Source organism: Oryza sativa, chromosome 9 (genome assembly GCF_034140825.1).
Source record: "Oryza sativa Japonica Group chromosome 9, ASM3414082v1".
Classification (NCBI taxonomy): domain Eukaryota; kingdom Viridiplantae; phylum Streptophyta; class Magnoliopsida; order Poales; family Poaceae; genus Oryza; species Oryza sativa.
Window position 1 is genome coordinate 16,949,734 of NC_089043.1, and position 12,197 is coordinate 16,961,930.

A 12,197-nucleotide genomic window follows, 5' to 3' on the forward strand; every position below is an offset into this window, starting at 1 on the left:
CCACAGCTCGATGAGGCGATGGTGCTCCTCGATTGGTGAGCTCGAGCCGGCGGCCAGATGTAGAGTGGAAGAGGACGCAGAGCATGTGCTACGACGAGTCCGCCTGGCAGCCGGCCGTGCATGTCCAGTGTTCTTTGTTCATGTGCGCTCCTCCATGAGGGAAGCCGCCCCGGTGTGGCATGCGACCGCGGGGAAGAAACGGGCTTTCAATCTTTTGCAGCGGCTGCATTTTTCGCTTGATTTCGTGCTAAAATTTTCTGCTGAGGTACTGGCGTACTGCTCTGGCGACATGTACCAGAGCGTGCCGACCAGCTGCGTCCGCGGCGGCGGCGCCGCGGCCGACTTGCTGAGGCCCAAGTCGCAGATCCTAACGCAGCCATCGACGCCGCCGACGAGGACGTTGCCCGGCTTGATGTCGCCGTGGATGACCCCCTGGCCCCCGCGCGTGCAGTTGCTTCACGCCGGCGAGCATCTGCTTCACGCCGACGTAGTCCATGACGAGGTGGAGCTTGCTGGTCTCCGGGTGGCAAATCATCTCGCGGAGCCTCACGATGGCGGGGTTCCCGGCGCACGCCACGAGCATCACGGCCTCCCGCAACTCCTCTCCGCCCCCCTCGCCGGCCGGCGCCTCTTTCCTTCTCCGTGCGTGCTCACCGGCCGGCGCCTTTTTCCTTCTCCGTGCGCGCTCGCCGGCCGGCGAGGAAGGATGGCCGGGAGGGAGAGAGAAGAAGGCGCCGTGGATGGAAAGGATGTGGGTACCACTATTTTTACTTTTGTTCGACTGACTTGTAGGCCCCATGTTTTTGTTTTTATTTTTAAGTTTTATATTTTGCTTCTAGTGCCACATCATCGCCACGTAAGACGAGGACCAACTCAAACTGGCCACGTCGGTGCCACATCAGCCAAAACCACCATCGAAACCGCTGAGGGACCTGTTTTGCACCGGTTCTGATAGTTAAGGGACCTGGTATATCTGGTTTTCTGATCGAAGGACGAAAATCGGATTCGTTGACAAGTTAAGTGAACTCAAGTGAACTTATTCCAAGAGAAAAATAATATGTCATGGTTGATCTCAGTGAGTTTAACATTGATTAGGATAACACGTAGTCGTATATGTCTGCTATATATAGACATACATGTGCTCGCTGCTCATTAAACATGTAATTAACCCCGAAAAGAACATATAATTAAGAGGGCACGCTATTTATATAAATAGAGGAAGATGTATAGAATTTAGAGGAAAGGACACGTACAGCAGATTTAATTATTAAACAGTGAATGACCAAATAAGCACCAAGAAGAGGCCATTTGTACATATAGTATGCCTCAATAATGCCCCCTCACATATGCACATCGCATTCTAATTAGCTTCTAACGGAATATGATTAGTCACAATGTGCAGTTCTAATCCTACCTGGCACTGGCAGGCATGCATCAGATAGGGCTCCCAACGAATAGCCTAATTAGTTAAAGAAAAAGCCAAATTTTAAAATTTTTAACTTAATTTTTAGATTTTTTTAACATAGTTTTTTTTCAGCATTGACTTTTAAGTAAAAAAAATATAAAAAAAATTTACCTATAAATTTATTTTTATTACCTAATAAACCATTCTAAATAGCCAAACAATGGGCCTTAGGTTTGTACACTAGGGGCACAAGCAGTAGAAATAGCAGAAATTGTGTGTGTTAATTTTGCTGCATGCTGCTGCAGCTGCAGCACAGCCACATCAAATCTGTCCCGATCGATCAACACCAAGATTACTGAAGAAAGCTTGTACGGTAACTGAACCTTGTCAAGAGCAAGCTAGCCAGCCAAGTGTCCCCAGCTTCCGTGCTACCGCTGCTTCCTCCGACCACACACACAACAATCACCTACACCTCACGTACTAATCCACTCGATCGCCGATTAAAACACTGACCCAGTTAATTACCACAGTAAATTAAACACAACAAGTACATTCAAAGGCAGATTGATCGCTATCCTAATGACGACGCCACCGAACGAGGGGCTCCAATTGGCTCGCGCGTCGCTACCTCTTGTCCATCGCCGATGGCGACAACAGCCACGCCACTGCTCGCTCCATTTTATATTATAAATCGTTTTCATAAAATAAAAGTTTGTAACGTTTATAACTAAATTAGTTTTATTAAATTTTGTATTGAACATATTTTGATAATATATTTGTTTTAGGTTAGAAATATAAAACGACCCTTTTTTTAACTTGTTTAAAGTTTGACTAAAAAAATAAAACGACTTATATAGTATAAAACAGATAGAGTATTGATTATTATTGGAGACCCCTACGTGCGGTTGTATTATTGGTCCCATTATTATTCTTGACCTAAAGGCTAGTCCTTATTAATTGGGATGCTTGGCAAAGGGAGAAAAAAACATCTTAATTTGGGTGAGAGAATATATGACTTCCGAATCGATAATCATGGAACTCGATCGGTACAATTACTTGCCTCCGCGGCACTCCAAGAATAATTTCTTTTAGGTAGTGGAAAAGAATTATCCTAGCCTTTCCATTCCTTTTCTTTTCTCCCTCTTGACCTTGTTGAGTCCTTAATTGTGATGCTTGGAGGAGAAAAAAAACTTTGGTTGGGAAATGATAGTTATGGACGTCAGTGTAATTAATTAATTAATTAATTAATTAATTAACTACCTTCTCCAGAGCCCATGGTCTCTGTTTTTCAGACTATGCAACCACACTGCTTCGAGAATCATCTACTCCTTGAGCAAAACCTTGACAGTGTGAACTCTTACTCCATTCGTATTTTATTTTGTCATGATAAGGTTTAACTTATAATTACTTTACTTAAAAAGATCTTATGATTGAATAGGACTTGTTCAGTTTGTGGCCAGTTTTAACCCTACCAAAATTTGATAAGACTTTTAAGAGTGGAAACTTCTAGAATTATCAAAAATTGGTAAGGTAGCAAAGATGTATTTAGTTTGTTGTCTTACCAAAATTTGGTAATGATAAAATTTGGTATGGTTGAAAGTGGCAACAAATTAAACAAGCCCTAATATATCATTTATGTGATATAAAAGCATCATAAGTAGTATTTTCGAGTACGAACATAACAAAATCAATTTTGTGCTAAGAAAATTATATTCTGATAGAGTAATTGTTAGTCAAAGTTTTGTCCTAACAAAACAAAATACATCTTATATATTTCAAGGGAGGAAATACTAAATATACCCCTGCATTTATCAACTACTTGTCCATGGCAAAACCACTGCATGCAGAGCATGGATTCATTTCCAGTTGAAACGCAAGGTGAAGCAAGCAATCATGCATGCCATTGCTGCTTACAGCAGCATTTTCTTTCCCTCAAACTCTTAAACATTGTCTAGAGGGTACTAAGGTATAATACTAATTAAGTACTGATTAATTAATGCACAATTGGCAAGAATCATCTAGTTGATCCTTCTGAGAGACATGTAATATTCCGATCTGCACCAAGCTGATACCTTTTGCTTTCCTTCATGATCATCTGAATATTCCTGACAATAGATGGTTCTCTGTCAGCTACCAAAACCATGGGCTTCTCTGCTCCTTGTCTTTGGCTCTGTGACTCTGGGATGCAAAATATCTGCTCGTAATCAATTCCTAGCACTGGTGATAGCTTCAATTAACTATTAATATTACTATTACTAGTACCAACAGGTTGAATAATAACAAGCTATCATGTGGTTAAACTAGAGAGTAGAGATCGACTATCTGTCTATGTCATCAGCCTTCAAACAAACATTCAGAGCACTCCAAATTCAGATATGTTCAGAGATTAACACACACAAGCTGGTAGTAATTAAGAAGGTAATTACTACAAGTAACTGAAGTGGCAAGCTAAGGTAGCGATCGATCCTCATCCGATCATCTCCAATTTGAGCCAGCCAGTTTACCCTGCATGACACGTAAAGAACTGCTCCCTGCAATAAACGGATAGGAATCGCTGAGTGGTCATCGCACAAACAGCCATAATAATAATAGTAACAACAAACATTGTTTTTTTTTGTATGGCTGATGACGGTTTAATCATTCATGGACAAGACTAATCAAGCTTGGGGGCATGCATCTATCAGACACAAGACAAAAAGAAAGGCAGAGCAACTTGTTGATTAATTGGGCATAACTCTCTCTCTCTCTCTCTCTCTCTCTCTCTCTCTCTCTATCTATCTCACTGTCTCACTGTCTCACTCTCATGGCTGCTGCTGTTGACAAGCATGAAGAGCCAAGCCCTAAGAAAAAAAAATATGAAAGAATAATTAAGCTAACAAGCTAGTGGCTGGTGCATGTTTGTGCTGGGAATCTGAGTGCTTTACTTTTTTCCTGTGAAAGAAAATCTTTGAAAGGAGCAGTCCGATGGAATCGATATGAAGATAGGCCTGAAAACCCAGGACCATGTGTTATGTCGAGGGAGAATATGCGGCGGTCAGTGATGCTCATCGCGTGGAATGGAAATGGCCCTAAGTTGATAGGATAGGGGCGTCTCTCTTTAGATTAATTGCTGTGATTTGGTTACTAGTTTGTTTATAGCCCTTTTCTAATTAATCAGCAGTTCTTATTGTTATAAAATTGGCTCCAGTATAAACCTTGGAAACCAAGGCACGATGTTTATTAATCAGGTTCAGTCAAAACATATATTCCCACTGTATTGATTACAGACATTCTTTCCTGATATATCATAATATAATGTATACTCGGCTCACTATTTAAAAGAAAGCCTAAGACAACCAGTGGTGGCTCACTATTTAAAAGAAAGCCTAAGACAGAGTCTGACTCTAACTCTATCCTAACTCTAACTCTATCCTACACCTATCACGACTTTAAATTCTAAATTGTAACCAACTAGCTATGATGTATATATATATTCGACAGAAATTCTAACACTTATTTTGGGCACAAGCACTTCTAACTTTGTTTTCGATGAAATTTGAATAATTAGATAATATACACCAAAATCAGAATTGCATCTCCAAAAGTATACTATCGTAATATTGTAGGTTGTTATAATTTATTGAAATTGTTACGAAGAATTATTGGTCGAAGTACGTTGGAGTAGTTTTTTTTTTTTGGAAGAATTATTGGTTGGTTGTAAGCATGTATATTTGGTAAGATGAATAACATGCAAAAACATACTAGCATGGTGCCATTGTAAGCTTGTCCTTCTTGAATGAATGAAAGAGTTTCTTTGGGAAAAAAAAGGATCAAGTGGGTATCCAAGATTCCCACAACCAATGTACACACATGCACAGAAGATATTGGGAGGGCTAGTGGAACGATTTTCTTTTTTGAGAAAATGACCCAAAACTATGTCGATCGTTCATGCCATGTGTGGATGGTCGGGAACTTGGAATCTCTGATATTTTTTTCCTCCATGATGAGTGATCTTACATTTTAAGTTTTTCCAATTGTATAACTATTTCCTATATAAATGTAATTTGGCTACGTGTGTGGGAGAACCATGCATGTTTATTAATCTGTATATTATATTTTTACTGTATGTTTCAGAGAGTAAACTTTCCATAATTATTGCGCAACAATTCCTCTAGCCCTTCTCATTATGTCCTATTGCATCTCTCGTCTCTCTCGTATCAACCAATGGTTTGCCAGTGCCGGCCTGGGGTAGGACGAGCAGTATGCGGCTGCTTTGGGACCCCAGCACCAAGGGGCCCCATGCGGCATGTATATCTAGCTTAGTAAAGATGCTTTACTAAGTAAGTCTTAGTAAATATGGCCACCAAATTATCAGGACCGATCTTATGGCGGTTTGCATCACCACTATGAGAGGGGTTACCTTCGCTCGGTGTTACACGGTTATCGTGGTACCAACGTAGTTATTTATGATGAAAATTGAGAGGTTACTACTAAAAACCGAGAAAGTTACCGCATTAACCGAGCAATATTACATAAAACCAACCAAACAAAGTTAGAAATTATATCCAAACTTTTGTATGATTATTAGGTGAGTTTTTTTAGGATAACAACCAATATGCCACTTGTCTATCCTCGCACATATATACCCTTCTATCATCAAAGGATGTACTAGCATTTTGACAAAAGAAGACGATTGATGTGACATAGGAGGGATGGCACAAGACACTTGGCATTGTGTAACATTTTGCTTTAATAGAACTGGCTAAGACCGACAATTTTTACTTACCACCGTACCAGCTGCCACCATAGAAGTGGATGCATGCCACGTTGCATTAATTTGTACCTTTGTGAATTGTGATTGATGACTTGAGTACCTATGAACTTATAATTAAATTAATTAACATGGCATACATGCATGGTTACCTTTTTTTTTTTCATCCTCCAGCTGAATTGGTCGCTTGGGCCATATCCATATCTACCACCAGAACGAATTATATCGCAACAAATATGCATGTAGAGATCAAAGAAGAACTATAGAGAGAGATTAAAAAAACAAACAAGAAGACTGGTCATCAAATTCACCACGTGGAAAGCATTTTTTTTTCACCGAGAAGCATTAATGGGCTAATTGCAAGCTATTGGCAGTTGACACATGTGAAGGGGTGCTTGAGAAAAATCCAACTCCATTTCATCTTCAGCATACCTCGTTACAATCAGAGTATGTATTTTATTCTTGACGTATACTCCTATATATAGGAGCCAAATACCTTTTCTCCCATTCTTTTCTAAATTTAATTTCTCTTATTTTTTATAGTTTATGGTGGATAACGTGCGATAAATATGTATAGTACTATAATTTTATCTTCATCTGGCTAATTAAATAATTACTCGTGCATGGGGTGAGAGTGCGTGACAACTGGAATTGGACGATATATGTGACGTGGAGGTCTAATTCTGCAAAACTCCAACGATTGGGCATGTGAGGTGGTTCATATATGATAGGGATGCCTCTTAATTATCTTACATGAAACAATTGGATATACGCGGAGTGTGACACGTGTACCCGCCAAGTAGATGTAGCCATGTATGCCATCTTTGTGATGTTGATGTTTTCTTTAGTCTCCACTGTTGCTAAAATTTCAAGTATGATTGGAACACCTTGTGTTTCTAGTCAGCACAATTGTCATTAAACAATTAATAATGCGTAGCTTGTTTTGATGGATCATAAAGCAATTTTATATGTGCCAATTAAATCAACACCTCTCATTAATTCCCTCTACTTATCTCAGGGGTCACTTCTGCCACAAGGATCAAAATCTGTAAAATCCAACACAAAACCTTGTGCTGGCCACAATTAATCAGACAATCCATTTGAAGAATTTGTATAGTTTTATATATAGAGAAAGCAACATCAATCATATCATATATACTTAATACTTTAGTTTCCTACGTATGCATGCACGTATCAAATATCCAAAGAAGTCATGCTCACTTCTCTACGCAATTTAGTTTATCTGACCCGTTCTTACCAACTCCCAATTTTGACAGGCAATTTTAACAAGCACTAATCAAGTTTACCTTCTCCGTATTATCACCCCTATAAAAGAATTACTTCAACCTACGTATTCACAAAACGTGATCCACGATGGAAATCAAATCAAACTCAACATTCATGAGACCTCCGTTCAAAAAAGGAAAAAAAAAATCAAAATCGACCAATTGATTTTCACCACGCCGTCGTAACTCGTAGTAATAACTTCCTAGTACGCGCACAAAATTCACCCGAACTTTCCCCGACGGCGACCTGAAACCCATCCAGATTCAATGGCCCTCAGATGGGTCTCACGTACGTACTGTAGACGCGAAACGAAACCACACACAAATAAAAACAAAAACAAAAATAAATTTCGAATAATGAAGCACACATAAAAACAAAAATTAAATTATACTCCCTCGGTCCCAAAATATAAAGTATTTTAGGTGGATGGGACGTATTGGCACATAATACTTTTTAGGTAGGCTGCAGCACAGTAAAAAGAAGTGCAGCCAAACATAACCATTCTAATACTATAAATCTGGACATGTTACGTATACACTACGAATCTGCTTCGTGTCCAGATTCACAGTGCTAGCTTGGATCCAATCAAAAATCTACATACTGCTAATAAAAAATTAGTCGCTCGGCGAGTGTCCTGGGGCCTCACGAAATCGCAGCCTTGCGTCGCACGCACCGGGGGTATCGTCTGCCATCGTGGGGCCCACGCGAAACGGACGGCCAGATCTCGCCTTCCGATCACGCCGCGCGATGCGGGCCGTCCGATGGGATGGGGAGAGGATTATATATGAGCCCGTGGTGGTGGTCAATTGCCTTCGCATTTGCATCAGTTCGATTTGGGGGGAGGAGAAGGAGTTGGGCGATCCAATCATGAGGGAGTGAGATCGAGCGATTGATTAGGGGAAGGAAGGAAGGAGAGTGGATTTCGATTTTGTGGCCTCGATTTTGACTTGAGAAGGCAAGAATTCGGTCGAGAAATTTGGGGAGAATTTTGTGTTGGGGGATTGTTGCCAAGAATGGGTTGTTCTTCAGCCACTGAAATGTTATCTTGATATATCTTTTGTTTGTATGGGATTTTAGTGGGGTGTGGATTTTGACGGTCGAACCGAGCTTAGGTGATTTTTGCGGGTGGAGTTTTTTAAGTTTTTGGATTTCCTGTTTCGCATCTGACGGTTCGGCTGTTCGATTGGTTGGTTTTGAATCGGATTTTGGAAATTTTTGGACGAATTTGGGCGGAAAGGGAGTGTTTTTGTGAGGGCTTTTGGTCAGTTTGAGTGAACTTTCCTAATTGGAGCCGGATTTTGTGGCCGTAGAGCTGCCTTTGAAAAGGCGACGCCTTTACTTTGCTCCTCTAGTCTAGTGATTGTGCCAAAGATAAAAAAAAAGTAATCTTCGTTTTGATGATCCAATTTGTGAGAAGATTTTGAGGATTTTTTTTTCGAGGTGGTTTTGTTTGCCTCTAGTGTTTATTTCTTTCCTCTCTCTTTCACTTGGCAGATCCAAGAAACACCGAAATTTTGCTTGATTTTGCCGCGGATTTTTTACTTTTTTAATCTGATCTGATCCGAGAGAATCCAAAGAATTTTTTGATCCAAGAAAAAGAGAAGAGAAGGGAATTTCTTGCTGTGTGCGGGCGCCATGGCCATGGGGCTGAACCGATTCACCCAATGGCTGTGGCCGGCGAGCACGGCGCGCGCGGCGGCGGCGGCGGCGACGACGCACGAGCTCCCCACCACCGCCGCCGGCCTGACGAGCGCCTCCTTCCCGGACTTCCCTTCCGGGTTCCGGGAGCCGGACACCGTCACGTTCGCGGCGACCACGCGCCGCCGCGGCGGCCGCCGCAGCCGCCGCGAGGAGGACAGAGTGGACAGGGAGTTCGACATGGTGATCGTGGCGTCGGACGACGGCGGCGGCGGCGGGTGGCTGTCCGGGTCGGAGTCGGACGACTCCGACTGGGCCATCGGGTGGCAGGAGAAGCTCTCGCCGGAGCTGCAGACCGACGGCGACCCCGACGGCTGCTTCGCCGTCCTCGTCCGGTGCTACCGCCACGGCCAGCCCGAGCCGGCGGGGAGGCCCGACGGCGGCGCCCACTTCCTCGCCACCGCCGCCTCCCTCGCCAACGGCGGCGGCCTCTCCGGTGAGTAATCGAGGAGCAGCCATGTCGTTGTTCAGTTCATTTATGAAACAATTTTAGTGTCATTTAGTGTATTTGGGTTGTGCGGTTAATAATTGATACTGCGGCTTGATACCAATATGCTTTGGTTTATCCAATCCAGAATTAGGAAGGAATCATATGTGTGTGGTAAATGATTCTTGAAAATGGTTTGGGTACGAGTAATTAAGTCCCCGTTGATACGTCGGCTTCAGGAAATTATTTCAGTTTCAGAAGCTCACACAATTCACAAAATCTGACCCATTCAACCATCCGTGCTGTTCCGGCGATGAATTTAGCTTGTTATAAGCTGGTACAATATGAGCTAAATACAGTAGGATGAGAAATTGACGTACCAAATGTATGCCACGATGGGCTTATTTTCCCTTTTCGGTATAAGAATTATGTTAATCAACTTGGGAATATCTGATTTATTTGTCCTGTGCTGTGGCAGGCAACTGCTCTATACGTTTGGTTGTTCTTTATGATTGGTGGGTTAGTTGGTTTACTTTATACTATGGATTTGAAACTTCGATTTATAGCTTATAAAATTAGTCGGACTATTATACTCACTGCTCAGCAGTAGTCTAGTGGATATTCTAATGGTTTGGTTACATTATTGAGAACTTGAGTGCATCAATTATTTTTTTTCGAGGCATGGCTCTGCAAACCATTTCTTTGTTTCTCACTTGGAGGTACAGTTTTGTGTGTTACAGCTCTTCAATCACTTAATTTGTGGTCTATTACTTGTTTTGAAATAAATTTACTTGGCTGCTGGCTTCTGCCATAGTGCTTCCTGATGGAGGCTTCATCATTAGTTGATTGAACAGCAACACATTAGTTGTTTCAATGGCAATTTACCCCCAGTGTGGGGGTGAACTATCTTGTCCTAATTCCCAGATGGCACATACCTGAACATTGTCCCATGAGGAATCAATGGACCAGAGAATTTGATTGTGTGGAAGTCTTGTTTTGCACGGTGTTGAGTGTTCTTTTTTTCATCATCACAGTTTCTTTGTGTATTCTAATACTCTAAACTCTTGTGCTGTTTTTGCAGATGGGAGGAATTTTGTGTAACCGTGGTTTTCTTCTCGTCAGAACTCAGATCTCCTAGCTACGCTGTATAATATTAGTATTGTCCCGTTTTGTTCTACTACGTTTTTTGAAGACGCAGAACTATATCGATGAAGGAAGACATGGAAACCCAAAAAAAGATGTATAAAAAGAAAACAGCAACAAAAAAAAGAGAGAGAGTAGCAGTGGGATTTTGAAGCAGCGCTGAATGTGGGTATGTCCTTCCTGAGGTTTCAAGGCTATTGTACCTTTGCAAAGCAAGGCATAATGCTGATCAACACGAATCGCGCGCGTCATAGAGGAAACCTATTCCCTTCTTGATAATGTGCTAACCTATGATAACATGTAGAGATGAATTGCTATTCCATTGTTAATTTGTCCCACTTGCTTTTGGATTATTGGACCTCGGCTCCTGCTAGTACCGGGCATTGCAGTCTGTAAATATTCTCTGCAAAAACTGCAAATGCACAATTCTTCAGCGTGTGTACGTGTGTGTGTGTGTATTTCTGTACATTGGAACAGAATCGATCCTTGTAAATTTTGCTGTATATAAACTTTTTTTTTTTGCCCAAGTGGAACTGGTTTTTGCTGCCCATTTCAGATGCTCTGCTACATATTAGTTTTGTCAGTTGTATCATTCAGGTTTCTTGAACTGAAAGAATGCTATGCTGATGGTTTATATCTATCTGCCTGATTGATCACTGGAGCTACAGAACCTGTGGTTCTGTAAGAATTGTGGTTTTGTGAGACTTGGAGCAACAGAACCTGTGGATTTTTGTGAATTTTGTTTGTCAGGATGAGAAAAAGAGTTCAGTTGGTGCCAGCTTCGGGTGGTTTATTTGGGTGGATTTTCTTTGATTTTCGCGCCTATTTGAGTAGATTTTCTTTGGTTTTCGAAGAGAATTTGAATCCGTGGCTTATAGACTGTGAAACTTGAAGATGACTAAACTAATGATTAGTACACTGGCAGAATATTCACATGCAATTCGCCTTGAAGAAATTAATCAGAGGATTTTTGCCAGTGACAAAGTATGAGCGTGTGTATTAAAATCATAAAATAGATGTATGGGCCGAGAACTTGAAACTGTTGTAGTAGATTTTTCATGGGCCAATACTAGGCCTTTAGCCAGTGAATGGGCCAGTAGCTTTCAAATGACAAGACGATTTTATCGGTCCACGACGATCTATCTCTTTGACAATGCGTCATAATCTTTTTTTTCCCTTTTGAAGTTGCATGAAGATCTGAATAACAGTTCCATGTCAATAAAAAAGATCTGTATAACAGTGAGAAAATGTCTTTGTTGGTTTTATTTTTTTTTAGTTTGCATCGATCTTGACGCATGTTGATGGTGATTATAGTGTATATATATATTTCTTAGTATAAGAAAAATATATGCATGCCATATTTATAACTACTATTTTCTTCCCAAACATTGTGCATGCATGCATATCAAGGACCATAAAACATTAAAACTGCTGTGTGAAAATTCCAAACATGTTTTTATGAAATTCCCAGGTATTATTCCACCAAA

General features: G+C 41.1%; 1 protein-coding gene across 1 annotated transcript; it reads left to right on the forward strand.

The window, feature by feature from the left end:
- The first annotated feature begins 8,256 nt into the window (after nt 1-8,256).
- LOC4346914 (uncharacterized) lies at nt 8,257-11,237 on the forward strand. Its single transcript, XM_015756943.3, has 2 exons — nt 8,257-9,576; nt 10,649-11,237. The coding sequence occupies exons 1-2, from the start codon at nt 9,078-9,080 to the stop codon at nt 10,666-10,668; spliced, it is 519 nt and encodes a 172-aa protein (XP_015612429.1). The 5' UTR covers nt 8,257-9,077; the 3' UTR covers nt 10,669-11,237.
- The last annotated feature ends 960 nt before the right edge of the window (nt 11,238-12,197 follow it).

What these genes read in the sequence shown, in the direction of transcription:
- LOC4346914 (XM_015756943.3), top strand. Translation starts at nt 9,078, where the DNA reads ATGGCCATGGGGCTGAACCGATTCACCCAATGGCTGTGGCCGGCGAGC. An exon ending in CAACGGCGGCGGCCTCTCCG is followed by an intron (nt 9,577 to 10,648) that starts GTGAGTAATCGA and finishes CTGTTTTTGCAG; the next exon opens with ATGGGAGGAATTTTGTGTAA.